Source organism: Saimiri boliviensis, chromosome 2, assembly GCF_048565385.1.
Source record: "Saimiri boliviensis isolate mSaiBol1 chromosome 2, mSaiBol1.pri, whole genome shotgun sequence".
NCBI lineage: Eukaryota > Metazoa > Chordata > Mammalia > Primates > Cebidae > Saimiri > Saimiri boliviensis.
Genome location: NC_133450.1, coordinates 132,626,105 through 132,642,900, shown reverse-complemented (window position 1 = coordinate 132,642,900; position 16,796 = coordinate 132,626,105). Strand labels below are relative to the sequence as shown.

Here is a 16,796-nt window from a genome sequence, read left to right as displayed (position 1 = left end):
GGACCAAAGCCCCTGCTCCTGTCCTTGTCCTTCACTCGGGGTCTGCTGAGGGGCGAGTTCTTTGGAGAAGAGTCAGGTTTAGGGGGCACCACTGGGGGCCCAACCTCGGCCAGGCCACAGTTTCCTTCCCTGCCCTGGGCAGCACAGACTTTGGGGTCTGGGCAGGGAGGACCTCCTGGCAGGTCACCAAGCCCAGAACCCCAAACTGAGGTGGCCTTAGGAAGACCCCCGGAGAAGGCTTGTGCCCCCAAGATAGGGGCATCATGCAGGGCAGGTGCTCCATGGAGCCACCGCCAGGCACCTCCCTGGCGCCAGTCCCCAATGTGCCTCCTTCCCGGCTCAGGGGATGCGGCCACCTTAGCCTCACGGGGCAGCCTGGACCCAGCTCCTCTGCAGTGCCCTAGCCCTTGGCAGGATTGCCAGAGGCCAGAGCCCACCCCTTCTCATCCCCCACCTGCTCACACACACCCACCCCCTGCCCAGCCCCACTCCAGGAGGGTTGGACCTGCCCATGGGGTGGGGGCTCCAGGTCTCACTCACTTGCTTCCCTTCCTGGGCAGAGGAGCCTCATGCCCAGGTCTCCCCTGCCAGCGCTGGTCACAGGTGTGGGTACTGTGCCCCAGGGCCACCCTGACCTGGCCCCTCAGGCTCCTCCAGCCCCGGCTGCCCTGCGTCCCTGGGAGGGAGGCCTGGGCTTCACCAGACCACAGGCCCAGGGCACAGCCCCGGGAGCCACCCACGCCCAGCTCACAGGAAAAAGATAAGCTCCAGACCCCCAGGGCCAGGAGCTGCCTTCCTGCCACCCCTTCCTGCCCAGACCTCCGTGCCCTCCCCCAGCCACTGACACACACTGTTCCCGCACAGTTCAACCCAAACCCGGATGCCTGGCACTCCAGTGGCTGCACTGTCTTCTCCGTTCGCTCCCAGTGCTCTGTGCTCCCTCCCACCTCCCCACTTCCTTTCTTCCTGAATTGGGTACATTCCCCGGAGTGCTGGGTGCAGGGCAGCCCTGAACTTGGGGTCACCTCCTCACAGAAGGCAGCCTCTGGGTGCCTGGGGGCTGGCGGCGTGGGGGTGAGGCTTCCAGCTCCAGCCACTCCACCGGCCAGGACTAAGGAAGTGAGCGCCAGCCAGAAATCCAGACCATTCCATAACACGGATTTCATGAGAGTCACCAGACTTCAGTATGCTACATGAGCCCCTTCGCAACAGTCCCTTATGAAAGGAAGTCAGTGTCACCTCAGCTTTCTCAAAAAACACAAAACTTTATTGATGCCTGTAAAAGCCTGTTGGAAAGAAAATACGATTCAAGAATTCTATGCCCAAAAAGCTGGCCTGTTTTCCACACGGATATGCTCAGGGAATGTTGTCCCATGAGTGCCTCTCTCACTGCATAAATGTTACGTGGTGTTTAAGCATATTCATAAACGTGTATGTCGATTTTTATGAGTGAGATGTTTTGTTTTTAGTTATTCAATCAAGAATGTTGACGAATAAGCCAGACATGGTGGCTCACACCTGTAATCCCAGAACTTTGGGAGGCCGAGGTGGCTGGATCACCTGAGGTCAAGGGTTCCAGACCAGCCAGGCCCACATGGTGAAACCTCATCTCTCCTAAAAATACAAAAATTAGTCGGGCGTGGTGGTGCACACCTATAATCTCAGCAACTTGGGAGGCTGAGGCAGGAGAGTCACTTGAACCCAGGAGGCAGAGGTTGCAGTGAGCTGAGATCACACCACTGCACTCCAGCCTAGTGACAGAGTGAGACTCCAGCTCAAAAACAAATTGACAAATAAATTTCTGTTTTTGAATAAAGACAAACTTCATCACAGCAAGATAAAGATGCAAAGCCCCAGACAGAAAGGCACAGCCGGCACAGGCGCAGGGGTGCCAGGCACGTGGCAGAGTGCCCACCATGGCCACCGCAGCCTCAGTGTCCTTGTGAGCTGGCTGTGCAAGGCAAGGGGCGTGTTACAAGCTCTAGGACAACCACTGGAAGTGGGGCTGAGGAGCAGAGCCCAGAGGCCCACGGAGCTGATGAAATGAAAGCTACAGAAAGTGTTTGCTGCCTCCCGACCTGGTAGGAAAAGAGAGTGAGGAGGCGGCACAGGGAGCATTGTACAGAGGGGGCCGTTTACAATGGAATGCACAGAGCTCAGGGGGCCCAGGAGGCTAGGGCCGTGTGCAGGGCGGTCACCCAGCCTGCTGACCAAGGTTTGCTGCAGGGAGCTCTGGGGTGGCTGAGATGTGGTCCCTGGAGCCCCCCACAAGGTAGCAAGGCAGCAGAGCGGGTCAACACCCAGGTCGGCTGCAGGCTGCCCAGGACTTGGGGTCCTCACGTCAGCAGGCACTGATGCAGCTGGCCCAGAGAGAGGCGCCGAGCAGGTCACCTCCAGGGGACAGAGTGGCCAGAGAGGGTGAAGCAGTGGGTGCCGCCACAGCAGCTCCAGGCGCGGGAGAGACGTGCTTTCATGCACATCAGATGTGCACATCTTTCCTCCCCCACAAAACAGTTCCCCTTCCTTCCTCATAGCTGCACAAAAGCAAAATGTAGACCTTTCTTTTTGTAATTAATGTTTAAATTGACAGATGAAACTGTATATATTTATCGGGTATAAGATGATGTTTTGAAATACGCGTACGTGGTGGAACGGCAGCATCTAGCTGATCAACAAGCGTTACTTCCCGTACTTGTCATTTTTTTGTGGCAAGAATGCTTAAACCCCACGCTCTCAGTATTTTTAAGAATGCAGTACGTTCTTATCCAGCATGGTCACCGTGATGCCAGCCCAGACCCAAGCTCACTCTCCTGCCAGCTCGGGCCATGTGCCCTCTCACCAGCGTCCCCTACCCGGACCCTGGCCCTGGTAACTACCATGCTACCCACTACTTGTGTGAGTTCAGGTTTCTGTTGTTTTTTTTTTTCTGAGACGGAGTCTCGCTCTGTCGCCCAGGCTGGAGTGTGGTGGCGCGACCTCGTCTCACTGCAGCCTCCACCTCCAGAGTTCAAGTGATTCTCCTGCCTCAGTCTCCCAAGTAGCTGAGACTACAGGCGCACACCACCACGCCCGGCTACTTTTTTGTACTTTTAGTAGAGATAGGGTTTCACCATGTTAGTCAGGATGGTCTTGATCTCCTGACCTCATGATTTGCCCATCTCGGCCTCACAAAGTGCTGGGATTACAGGCATGAGCCACCGCACCTGGCCTGCGTTTTAAGATTCCACAGATGAATAAGACCATACAGTACTTGCTTTCTACGCCTGGCTTGTGTTAGGCAACACACCATGCTCCTGATTCATCCATGTTGTTGCAGGTGACAGGGTGTCATCCTTTTCAAAGGCTAAGCAGTATTCCATTGTGTAATAGACCGCATTTCCTTTATGCAGGCGTCAGCTGATGGACATGTGGGTTGATTCCGCTTCTCAGCTGTTGTGGACGGTGCTGCAGTGAACCTGGGTGTGTGGCTGTCTCTTCAGCGTCCTGACTTCATGTCCTTTGGATAAGTGCCCAGCAGTGGGATCGCTGGATCACAGTGTATGCGTTGTTTTTTTTTTTTATTGGAAACTTTCATTTTTTTAGTGAAACCAGGAAAACGGATAAAACCCACAGAATCCAAAATATAGATGAAGATGCCAAAAATAGCTGACATTGCACAGAGGCCACGTGGGAGGAAGTGAATACGTGACAAGCAAACAAGGCTGCGAGGCCCAGAGGCAGCTGCAATACCATCTGCACTGAGGACCCTGCCGAGAGCTCAGGAGCTTCACCCTGCGCATATGATGATGAGCGCATGAGTCAGAATACAGAGTTGCCGGCAGACACCCGGTGCCCATGTGTCCAGCTGAGTGAGAGACACGGGCGGCACCAGGCCAGCCAGCCACACCCTACGTCGCTTTCACTGCAGGTGTGTGTTCGTCTTTGCCTCAGCAGAAGATAAGAAAGCCTGAGCTTCAATGCTTCCCAGGCTCCTCTTCTCCCCATTCCACAGAAACACCTGCAAAGAGCAGGCCCAGCAGAGCTTAATTCACGAAAGACGAGTAACAAACTTGAACGGGAACAGTATCGACTTTTTACAAACAGCAGCAAGATGTATAAAAATATTCATCAGAGTAATACTGGTAAACACCGAGATAAGAATTCCAGCCAAGTCATTCTGAAGGAGTTGGATTTGTGAAGGAAAATGATGAAGCTCAAATACAGGTGAAGAGATCAGAAATGAACAGGACCAGGTAAAATAAGGTCTGGCCAAAGTTACAAAAGAAATTTTTTTTAAAACCTTCAAGTACAAAGAGCAAGAGGAAAAAGAGATTCATGGAAGACACAGATGGGACATGGGGAGATAAATAAATGGGATGAAACAGAGCAGAACTAAAATTTTACAGAACTAAAGACAAGTGATCTGAACCTGCCTGGGGCCTGGGGGACCCTTTCCACCCTGAAGGGAAAGACCCAGGCCTGGCTGGCTTGCCACCAGCTAATGTGGAGCCCCACAGCTTGGAACAAACGTAGGCAGTGGTCAGGGAGCGGTCACAGCAGGCCTTGAGCAAGGCTCAGTGTTGTGCTGGCTTCAGGTCTGGCCCAGCACCATCCTACTGGTGGCGTCCATGGTGGTGGCGTCCATAGTGGTGGTGGTGTCCATGGTGGTGGCGTCCATGGTGGTGGTAGGGGTGCTTGTGTCATTCCTCCCCCAGCCCCAGGAGGCTCAGAGCAGAGACACAGAGACTCCATTTGCTTAGAAGAAAGTAAGGGAAGAGAACAAGAGTCTCTGCCTCGTAATCCAGAGAATTATTCTAGATCCTGGCCAAGACTATCAAAGCAGTGCCTCAATGAGTCTGCAAGAACTATCATGTTTCTGGCCTTGGAGTCCCCCTAAAGCAGACACAGCTAAGATCACAACACCCAGGTCCTTTTGAATACCTGGGAAGCCTTCCCAAGGACAGGAGCAAAAGAACAAGCCCAGACTGCAAAGACCTACAATAAATACCTCACTCTTCAATGCCTAGAAACTGAAGAACATGTCCTAGCATCAGCACTATCCAGGAAAACACGACCTCACCCAATGAACTCAATAAGGTACCAGGGGCCAGTCTTGGAGAAACAAAGACATGTGACCTTTTGGAGAATTCAACAGAGCTGTGTTGAGGAAAGAAATTCAAGATAACACAGAGAAGGAATTCAGAATCCTATCAGATTAATTTAGCAAAGATTGAAACAATTAAAAAGAATTAAGCAGAAATTATGGAGCTGAAAAATGCCATTGGTATACAGAAAAATTCAACAGAGTATTTTAATAGCATCACATATCAAGCAGAAGAAAGAATTAGTGAACCCGAGAACAAGCTATTTGAAAAAGCACAATAGAAGGTGACAAAGGAAAAAATAAATAGCAATGAAGCACATCTATAGGATCTAGAAAATAGCCTCAAAAGGACAAATCTAAGTGGCCAGGCACGGTGGCTCACATCTGTAATCCCAGCACTTTGGGAGGCCACGGTGGGTGGATCATGAGGTCAAGAGATCGAGACCATCCTGGCCAACATGGTGCAACCCTGTCTTTACTAAAAATACAAAAATTAGCTGGATATGGTGGCGTGCTCCTGTAGTCCCAGCTACTTGGGAGACTGAGGCAGGAGAATTGCTTGAACCCGGGAGGCAGAGGTTGCACTGAGCCGAGATCACACCACTGCACTCCAGCCTGGCACCTGGCAACAGAACGAGACTCTGTCTCAGAAAAAAAAAAAAAGGCAAATCTAAGAATTATTGACCTTAAAGAGAGGGCACAGAAAGAGGGATGGAGAGTTTATTCAAAGGGATAATAACAGAACTTCCCAAACCTCGAGAAATACATCAACATCCAAATACAAGAAGGATGTAGAACACCAAGCAGATTTAACACAGAGAAGACTACCTTGAGGCATTTAGTACTCAGACTCCCATGTGTCAAGGATTTTAAAAAGATTCTAAAAGCAGCGAGAGAAAATAATGAATAAAATACTATGGAGCTCCATGTCTGGCAGCAGACTTTTCAGTGAAGACTTCACCAGCCAGGAGAGGGTGGCATGATGGATTTAAAGTGCTGAAGGAAAACACTTTTACCCTCAAAAGTGTAGCTGGTGAAATTATCCTTCAAACATGAAGGAGAAATAAAGGCTTTTCCAGAGAAACAAATGCTGAGGGATTTCATGGGCACCAGCCCTGTCTTATAAGAAATGCTAAAGGGAGCACTTCAAGCAGAAAGAAACAGAGGTTAATGAACAATAAGAAATCATCTGAAGGCACAGAACTCACTGGTAATAGTAAGTTCACAGAAAAACACAGAACATTATAACTCTAAGTATGGAGTATAAACTACTTTTTTTTTTTTTTTTTTTTTTTTGAGACAGAGTTTCACTCTTGTTACCCAAGCTGGAGTGCAGTGGCACAATCTCGGCTCACTGCAACCTCTGCCTCCCTAAGCAATTCTTCTGTCTCAGCCTCCAGAGTAGCTGGGATTACAGGCACCTGCCACCATGCCAGGCTAATTTTATATTTTTAGTAGAGACAGAGTTTCACCATGTTGGTCAGACTAGTCTTATCTTAAATAGACAAACTAAATGATGAAGCAATGAAAAATAATAACTACAGCTTTTCAAGACGTAGACAGTACAATAAGACATAAATCACAACAAAAAGTTAAAAAGTGAAGGGATGAAGTTAAGGCATAGAGTCTTTATTCATTTTCTTTTTACTTGTCTGTTTGTTTATGCAAACAGTGTTAAGTTATTATCAGCTTAAAATAATGGGTCATAAGATACTATTTGCAAGCCTCATGGTAACCTCAAACCAAAAACCATACAACAGATACACAAAAAGAAAGAAGCTCAATCATATAATCAGAGAAAATCACCTTCACTAAAAGGAATACAGGGAAAAAAGAAGAAAGAGAAGACCAAAAAACAAATAACAAAGTGGCAGGAGTAAGACCTTACTTATCAATAATAGCATTGAATGTAAATGGACTGAACTCTGCAATCAAAAGACATAGAGTGCCTGCTTCAATTAAAGAAAAATCAAGACCCATTGATCTGTTGCCTACAAGAAATACACTTTATATATAAAGACACACATAGACTAAAAATAAAGGGATGGAGGGAGATACTCCATGCCAATGGAAACCAAAGAAAGAACAGGAGTAGCTACACTTACATCAGACAAAATAGATTTTAAGACAAAAACTATTAAGAAGAGACAAGGTCACTAATGATAAACAGGTCAATTCAGCAAGAAGATATAACAATTGTAAATATATATGCACTCAATGCCAGAGCACCCAGATATATAAAGCAAATATTTACTAGAACTAAAGAGAGAAATAGACTCAAATGCAATAATAGATGGAGATTTCAACACCCCACTTTCAACATTGGACAGATCCTCCAGACAGAAAATCAACGAAGAAATATTGGACTTAATGTGAACCATTGACCAAATGGATCTAATAACTATTTACAGAACATTTCATCCAAGAGCTACAGAGCACATATCTTTTCCTCAGTGCATAGATCATTCTCAAGGACAGACCATATGTTGGGTCACAAAACAAGTTTTAAAATATTCAAAGAAATTGAAATAATATCAAGTATCTTCTCTGGCCACAATGGAAAAAACTAGAAATCAAAAAGAAGAGGAATTTTGGAAACTATAAATATATGGAAAATAAACAATGAATGCTGAGTAGATCAATGAAGAAGTTAAGAAGGAAATTGAAAATTTTCCTGAAACAAATGATCGTGGAAACACAAAATACCAAAACCTGTGGGATACAGCAAAAGCAGTACTAAGAGGGAAGTTTATAGCTATAAATGCTTCTGTAAAAAAAGAAGAACTACTTCAGATTAAAAACCTAACAGTACTCTTAAAGAACTAGAAAGGCAAGAGGAAATTAAACCCAAAATTAGTAGAAGAAAACAAACAGTAAAGATCAGCACAGAAATAAATCAAATTGACATGAAGAAAACAATGCAGAAGATCAATAAAACAAAAAGCTGTTTTCTTGAAAATTTAAACAAAATTGACAAGCCTTTATCCAGACTAATAAAAAAAGAGAAGATCCAAACAAATAAAATCAGAGATGAAAAAGAACAAATAAAATCAGAGATGATATAAGAATAACTTATATCAAAGGATCATTAGTAGCTATTACATGCCAATAAATTGGAAAATCTAGAAGAAAGGGACAAATTCCTAGACACGTACAACCTCCCAAGATTGAACCAAGAAGAAATTTAAAACCTGAACAGACTGGAAGCAAGTAATGAGATCGGAGCCATAATTAAAAAGTGTCCCAGTAAAGAGAAACCCAGGACCTGGTGGCCTCACTGCTGAATTCTGCCAAACATTTAAACTGGAACTAACACCAATCCTACTCACACTATTTCAAAAAATATAAGAGGAAAGAATACTTCAAAGCTCATTATACGACACCAGTGTTAACCTGATACCAAAACGAGACAAAGACATATTAAAAAAAAAAGAAAGAAAGAAAACTACAGGCCCATATGTCTGATGAATATCGACACAAAAATCTTCAACAAAATACTAGCAAACCAAATTCAACAACACATTAGAAAGATCACTCATCGTGACCAAGTGGGATTTATCCAACTTGGGATTGCAAGAATGGCTCAGCATATGCAAGTCAATCAATGTGATACATCACATCAACAGAATGAAAGACAAAAACCATTTAATCATTTCAATTGATGTTGAAAAGCATTTAATAAAATTCAACATTCCTTCATAATAAAAATCTTCTTCTATACTGGGTATAGAAGAAACTTACCTCAACATAATAAAGCCATATATAACAGTCCCACAGTAATGATACTAAGTGGGAAAAAACTAAAAGCCTTTTCTCTAAGATCTGGAATATGACAAGGATGCCCACTTTCACCACTGTTATTCAACATAGTACTGGAAGTCCTAGCTAGAGCAATCAGACAAAAGAAATATATAAAAGGCATCCAAATTGGAAAGGAAGAAGTCAAATTATCTGCATTTGCATATGGCATGCTCTTACATTTAGAACTAACTAAAGACTCCACCAAAAAAAGTTATTAGAATAGGTAAACAAATTCAGTAAGGTTACAGGATATGAAATCACCATACAAAAATCAGTAGCATTTCTATATGCCAACAATGAACTACCTGAAAAAGAAATTAGAAAGTAACCCTGTTTACAGTAACCACAAATAAACACCTAGGAATTAATCAAAGAAGTGAAAGATCTCTATAATGAAAACTATAAAACACTGGTGAAAGAAATTGAAGAGGACACAAAAAAAATGGAAAGATATTGCATGTTCGTGGATTAGAAGAATCAAAGTTGTTACAATGTCCATACTATCAAAAGCAATCTACAGATTAAATGCAATCCGTATCGAAATACCAATGACGTCATTCACAGAAATAGAAAAAAAATCCCAAAATGTACATGGAACCACAAAAGACTCAGAAGAGCCAAAGCTCTCCTAAGCAAAAAGAACCAAACTGCAGGAATGCCATTACCTGTCTTCAGATTGTGCTACAGAGCTATACATAGTAACCAAAAGAGCATGGTACTGGCATAGAAACAGACACATAGACCAACAGAGCAAGATAGAGATCCCGGAAATAAATCCACACACCTACAGGGACCTCATTTTTTGCAAAGTTGCCAAGAACATACACTGGGGAAAAGATAATATCTCTTCAATAAATGGTGCTGGCAAAACTGGATATCCACATGCATAAAAATGAAACTAGACCCCTCTCTCCCACCATATACAAACATCAAATCAAAATGGATTAAGGACTTAAATCTAAGACCTCACACTATGAAACCACTGCAAACTCTCCAAGACATCAGTTCAGGCAAAGATTTCCTGAGTAATAGCCCACAAGCGCAAACAACCAAAGCAAAAAATGAACAAATGGGATCACACCAAGTTAAAAAGGGAAGGAAAGGAAACAATCAACAGAATGAAGAGACAACCCAGAGAATGGGAGAAAATATTTGAAAAATATCCATCTGACAAAAGATTAATAACCAGAATATGCAAGGAGTTCAAACAACGCTTTAGAAAAGAAAACTAATAATCTGATTTAAAAATGGGGACAATAAGGCCGGGCGCGGTGGCTCAAGCCTGTAATCCCAGCACTTTGGGAGGCCGAGGCGGGTGGATCACGAGGTCAAGAGATCGAGACCATCCTGGTCAACATGGTGAAACCCCGTCTCTACTAAAAATACAAAAAATTAGCTGGGCATGGTGGCACGTGCCTGTAATCCCAGCTACTCAGGAGGCTGAGGCAGGAGAATTGCCTGAACCCAGGGGGCGGAGGTTGCGGTGAGCCGAGATCGCGCCATTGCACTCCAGCCTGGGTAACAAGAGCGAAACTCCGTCTCAAAAAAAAAAAAAATGGGGAAAATATTAGAATAGACATTTCTTAAAATAAGACTTACAAATGGCACAGACATGGAAAGATTCTCAACATCATTGATTATCAGAGAAACACAATCAAAACTAAGATGTGCTATAATCTCACCCCTGTTAAAATGGCTGATATCCAAAAGGCAGGCAATACCAAATGCTGGCAAGAATGTGGAGAAAAGGGAACTCTCACACACCACGCTATTGGTGGGAATGTAAATTAGTACAACCACTATGGAGAACAGCATGAAAGTTCCTCAAAAAAACAAAATAAAGCTACCATGAGACCCAGCAATCCCACTACCAGGCATAAACCCAAAAGAAAGGAAATCAGTATGTTGAAGAGGTGTCTGCACTCCCATGTTCATTGCAGCTGTGTTCACAATAGCCAAGATTTGGAAGCAACGTAAGGGTCATCACCAGCCGAACAGATAAAGAAAATGTGGTGCATATGTACCATGGAGTACTATTCAGTCATAAAAAAGAATGAGATTAAGCCATTTGGAACAACATGGATTGAACTGAAGATCACTATGTTAAGTGAAATAAGCCAGGCAAAGAAAGACAAACACTGCATGTTCTTACTTACTAGTGATATCTAAAAATCAAAACAATTGAACACATGTTCATAGAGAGTAAAAGGATGGTTGCCAGAGGCTGGGCGCAGTAGTCAGGGGATAGGGAAGGGTGGCAATGGCTAACAGGCACAAAAAAAAATAGAAAGAATGAGTAAGACTTACTGTTTGGCAGGACGACAGGGTGGTTGTGGTCAATAACTTAGTTGCACATTTTTAATAACTAAAAGGGCTATAATCTCACCCCAGCTGGAGAGTTTGTAACACAAAGGACAAATGCTTGAGGGGCTGGACACTCCATTTTCCTGATGTAACTATTTTATGTTGCATGCCTGGATCAGAACATCTCATGCACCCCATAAATGTATACACCTTCTATGTACCCATAAAAATTCTGTAAAATAAAATATATAAGAAGAGGTGACACGTATGGAAGATATGGAAGACAGACAAAGAAGAGATGGCATTGACATAACCTGAGTCCCTGAAGAGAGAATGGAGTCCGGCGCATTTGCTAGTGGACAGCTCGGGAGCTGCTATTCGGAACCAATTTTCTCTGGCTGTCAGTACGCCCTACCAATACGTGGGCGATGCTGTTTTATTTCAGGACGGATTTTTTGAAATTGTAGATTTAAGTATGCTTTCTGTTCTATTACTTTTGGTAATTAATTTTAGAAGAACTAATTTGGACAAAAATTCAAAAAAATTCTAATAAAACACACACACAATCATCTATAAGGGGGTCGATGGCTGGCCCCAGATTTCTCACAGCCACCTTCAACATGAGTACCTGGTAGGACAATACCTGTTGGGTCCTCACGGGGGAAAGAGGTGGCTGATAATCCAGAGCCATATGCAGCCAACTGTTCTTCAAGAACAAAGGCTGCTGAGAAAGAGTTCCAAGCATCAACACTCCATCATTTCATGATAAAACTACCGGAGAAAGACCACCAGCCATCAAAAGGTGATGGAGAAACCAGAGCCGAGAACCAGCAGTAAATATTAAGCATCCTTAACTGCAAGGATAAGACAGAAATGATGGGGGTGGGGGGCACTGTGCGGGCTCAGCAGACGTGAAGCAAGCGGGAAACGGCGTCTGCTCTGACAAGGTGAACTTTGTACAGTGATCAACACACAGAATGGGAGCTAGAGAGCACTTCGGAATCACTGCCTTGCTCCAAATAACTCTCGGCCAAAGGACTTCAGTAAAACCAAATTGAGCATATTAGACAGCACAAACACATTCTAAGAAAAATAATATTACTGACTACAATCATACGATGCTAGAGATGGAGGGCAAAGGAAGAGGAACCAGGTCATTTCATCCTTGTGTATAGTAAAGAGCTAAAGTATGTTGACCAAAAAAGAGCAAAGAATATTTCAGAAAGTTACGAAGTTAGCCACTACACACAGAAGAGAGCCAGAAACAAGAAAACTTTAGATGGAAAACTTTTTTAGAAGTATAAAAATAGAAAACATAAACTACTAAGATAGGATTGAAGCCAAATACATCTATGAAAACAACGCATGGGAATGGTCTCCGCTAGCCTATTGAAAGGAAGAGACTTCCAAGTTGGACCCCAAGATAAATCTCAGCTCTCTACAGCTCATGAATATTATTACATTTAAAATGAGAAAAGCTGAAGAAACTTGAGCAAAAGTCACCCCAGGCAAATTCCACTGTTTCCTCTGGGACAAAATGTCAAGCTCCATGCCAGGGAAGAGGACCCTCCTCAGGTCTTCCCTCACTCCCCCCGTCCTCTTAGGGTAGGAATAGGGTGCTAGCAGGGAAAGTGTTTCTTTTCACTTAAATCTTTTTATTCCCCTTGGTAACTTGTCACGGCGTCGGTTCATCAGCTGCAGCAGTGGCGTGCTTCTGCGTTGCTCCTGACCTGGGAAATGAAGCAGTTCATTATCTCAAATTAATAACTCTCATTGTCAACATTGCACACATTATGGCAGGTTTGGGGAAGAGTGTGCATGTTTTCATCAGGTGGGCCTTTCAATGAGCCTCAAAAAATCATTCATGCCTTTTTCTGTACAACATATGGAATGTAGCAGTCCATACATTCTGTGAATTATCAGATGAGAATACGTAGATATAAATGTATCAATTTGATCTTGTGACACATTTAGTGCTATTTTTAAATCTCTATAAACCAACTCTTTAAAAGTGATTTTTAAACCACTCGGAGGTCCACCTAATTTGTTCCTGGTATACAAGGTAACCATTTGCTTGCCAGTGATAAACCAGATACCTCCCATTATTTCAAGGTAAATGAATTGCTAATTATTGTAAATCAACTCTACTGCAAGTAATCTTTGGCTTGGCAAATAATAAGGCATGGCCATAATGTCAAAAAACTCAGTTTAGTGAGAAGTTAATGACATGAATAAAAAATTATAATACAGCTTTAGTGAATAACAGAATGGAAGCATGTATGTGTACAGAAAAAGGCATGAATGATTTTTTGAGGCTCATTGAAAGGCCCACCTGATGAAAACATGCACACTCTTCCCCAAACCTGCCATAATATGTGCAATGTTGACAATGAGAGTTATTAATTTGAGATAATGAACTGTTTCCCAAAAGCCCACACGCAATGTTGGTGTTACTTGGAAAAGACTGCTTTCGGAACATTTGTTATTATATTAGCATGGATTCATTTGTTCTTAAAAACAGGAGGGTGTGGGGGGACAAAATATGTGAGTTTTGGTGAGAAGATAATTTCAAGGTTCACTCAAGAAGGACAGCCCATAAGGGCTGGCTCACATGAGACATAAATTCAGAGGGACTAGAAAGTGGACCAGCATGGTAAGGGCATGAGCTAAAAGTGACTAGAGCTTGTCCAGTAATAACTTCTTAAAAGCAGGGTTATTACTCACTGCTTCTCCTAAAATCAGGTCACTTATTAATCAATCAACAGATATTTATTTATTTCCCCTACTTTTTGTTTTTTAGAATAGGGTCTTTGGAGTCAAATTAAGACCACCCTTCTATTTTCGAAACAAAGAAGGTTTGAACTAGAAGACCCTGTGAAACAAAAGAAAGTCCACACAGACTCTGTAACCTTAGGAGGTTCACAGAAGGAATATGACCTCAAAAAGATGTTAGGCACACAATCCATACAGCGTTTTTAGTTTTTACTTCGTTTCAGAGTTTTCATCTATCAGGTAGGTCAAAAAATGTTCTTGGATTTGATTCAGTTAGTTAAAGCATTACATGGTCTCTGTAGACTGGATTAAAAAATTTTTTAGCACAGCACAGAGCAACCCAGTCCGCACGGTGCCTAAGGGAGCTTTCGTGAGTGGCACCTAAGAAAGCCCCTCACACCCTCAGCCCATTCAAGGCTCTCAGGCCCCTTTAAACCCAGCCTCAGCAAACTACCAGCCTCCTCCAGCCTCAGGCCACAGCCTCCAGGCCTTTGCCTTGGCTGTTCCTCTGTCTGGAACTATGCCCTGACGTAGACTCTCCCCAGCAAGGGGCACCTCATCTCCCCCCAGACACCCACTGCCCCTCAGTTTACCCCCAGCAGAGGCCCACACAGGGCACACCCCCATGCTCACACCTGGCTGTGGGCCTTGGCCTCCCTGAGGGCCCCATCTGGCCCACTTCTGGCTGGGGATTCATGCAAAGCCCTTCACCCAGGCTCGGTGGGGGGCACCAGTGCAGGCCTGGGGAGGGTCTCTCCTTAGACCACTTTGCCCCTTCCCTGGCACCACCACGGGAAGAGCTGAGACCTCAGTGAGGATAGCTGAGGTGCAGCGAAGGGACCCAGCACTCACGGACACACAGGGAGCCCGTGCCCCAGCGCCGTGGTGAGTGAAGCCCAGCGACCACCCCCCGACCCCGCCACCAGTACTCCCGTTCAGTAGCACGAGGGTGACAGGCAGAAGCAACCAGGCATCCCACCGGTTCCCACAGACGGGATCAGAGCAGGAAAGGCTGCCTGCCCTGCTGGCCTCCAAAGAGCCCTGGTGGGGTCCGCGGCCCTCCAGGTGAGGGGGTCCCCCAGCCATGGCCCCCCAGGCCTCTGCAGCTGAGAAAGCAACTCAAAAAGTGGACGGCTCGGAGGCGGCATGGCAGACCCGGCCTCAGACCTGTGCTGCTTTCTGAAAGGAAAGGAAAAGCACACGTGGCACCCAGCACTCAAGACTCTCGGCAACAGCAAATGATTGGCATGAGACTCCAGCGTGACTGCGAGGGCAGGGGGAGGGGGAGTCGCCGCTTATTCTGGGGCTGACAGTGGTGGGGAGAGCACAGGCGAAGGTATTGGGGGCCCCTGGACCCCAACCCGACCTGGGGGCAACAGCCAGGCCCTCCCCCCGGCCCCGCAGGGCCCCTACCAGCTGCGGGGTTTCGGCTGAGCTGGTAACCACTGTGCTAACTGGGGACATGGTGATTGGCAGCGCTACAAAAACCATGTCCCCAGGGACCCCTCGGTGGGTTTCTGCAGCCCCGGGCTCAGGGCGGGCTCACCATGCCTGATTACTTGGACTCCTGGGGCCCCGGCACCCGGGTCACCATCTCCTCGGGTGACTCTGCTGTCTGGGGATGGTGGGGATCCAGGTGCACTGGGCCAGGCGAGGGCTTTGGCCTTGGACCTGGGGACAAGCACTCAGCGAGGGGTCAGCGGGAGGGTGGACAGCATGTTTTTGTGTGGGAGAAGCAGGAGGGCAGACGCTGTGCTACTGGTACCTTGACGTCTGGGGCTCGGGCACCCTGGTCACTGTCTCCTCAGGTGAGTCCCCCTGCAGCCCCCTCCCCATCTTCTCTTTCCGGGCACCAGGCCAGGTCCCTGGGGTCTGCGGCCAGTCCGGGTCTGGCCTGAGGCCACAAAGGTACCATCTCTGGGGTCTCCGCCATGGGCTGCACGCCAGAGCCCTGCTGTCACTTAGCCCTGGGGCCAGCTGGAGCCCCCAAAGACAGGCAGGGTCCCACCACAGGTGGCAAGCAGGCCGAGGGCAGGGACAGGGCTGGCCGGGAAGGAGAAGCTGTGGGCAGGGCCGGGGCCGAGGCTGGGTGCTGGCTGTCCATGTGCCCGGACCTGGCCGATGCTTCAGTACGGCTTCCAGTGCTTGGAGTGCTAGGGCCAGGGCACCCCAGCCACCGTCTCCCCGGGTGACTTCCCCTCCATCTCAGCTGGGGTCTGTGTGGGTGGGGACAGGAGCGCCGGCCGCCTCTGCTCTGTGCTTGCACAGCGTGACCCATTTGAGCGTCCTGCAGGCACAGGTTTGTGTCTGGGCAGGAACAGGGACTGTGTCCCTGTGTGATGCTTTTGATGTATGGGGCCAAGGGACCATGGTCACCGTCTCTTCAGGTAAGACGGCTTTCCTTCTGCCTCCTTGCTCTGGGCACAGCTCCTGTCCTGGAGCTGAGAGATGAATGTCCAGGGGCTCCTGGGTCTGTGCAGGTCCATGTGGGTCTCTCCGGTGCTCCTTCTGGGGCTGCCTGAGCCACGTTCAGCAGATGGCCTTTCTTCGGGGGTCAGGACTCTGCTCCTGGGGTGAAGGGAAGGCAGAGACATGCTTGTGCTGGGACAGGGTGACCTTGGGACATAGGGCTGGCCACCCAGCCCAGGACAGGTGGAGAGTCGGGTTTTTGCACACCTCTTAATGGGGCCTCTCACAATGTGACTACTTTGAATACTGGGGCCAGGGGACCCTGGTCACCGTCTCCTCAGGTGAGTCCTCACAACCTCTCCCCTGCTTTAACTCCTCTGGGGTTGTGCTGCATTTTGGGGGGAAATGAGTGTGCCTTGGTCTTATA

At 46.4% G+C, this 16,796-nt stretch overlaps 1 gene segment (V, D, J or C); it reads left to right on the top strand.

The window, feature by feature from the left end:
- The first annotated feature begins 16,253 nt into the window (after window positions 1-16,253).
- The window catches only part of LOC101053130 (immunoglobulin gamma-1 heavy chain-like), an 80,961-nt gene continuing 80,418 nt past the window's right edge, over window positions 16,254-16,796 (top strand). The window contains 1 exon segment of the C gene segment in view: window positions 16,254-16,347. Coding sequence covers window positions 16,329-16,347 — 19 coding nt within the window.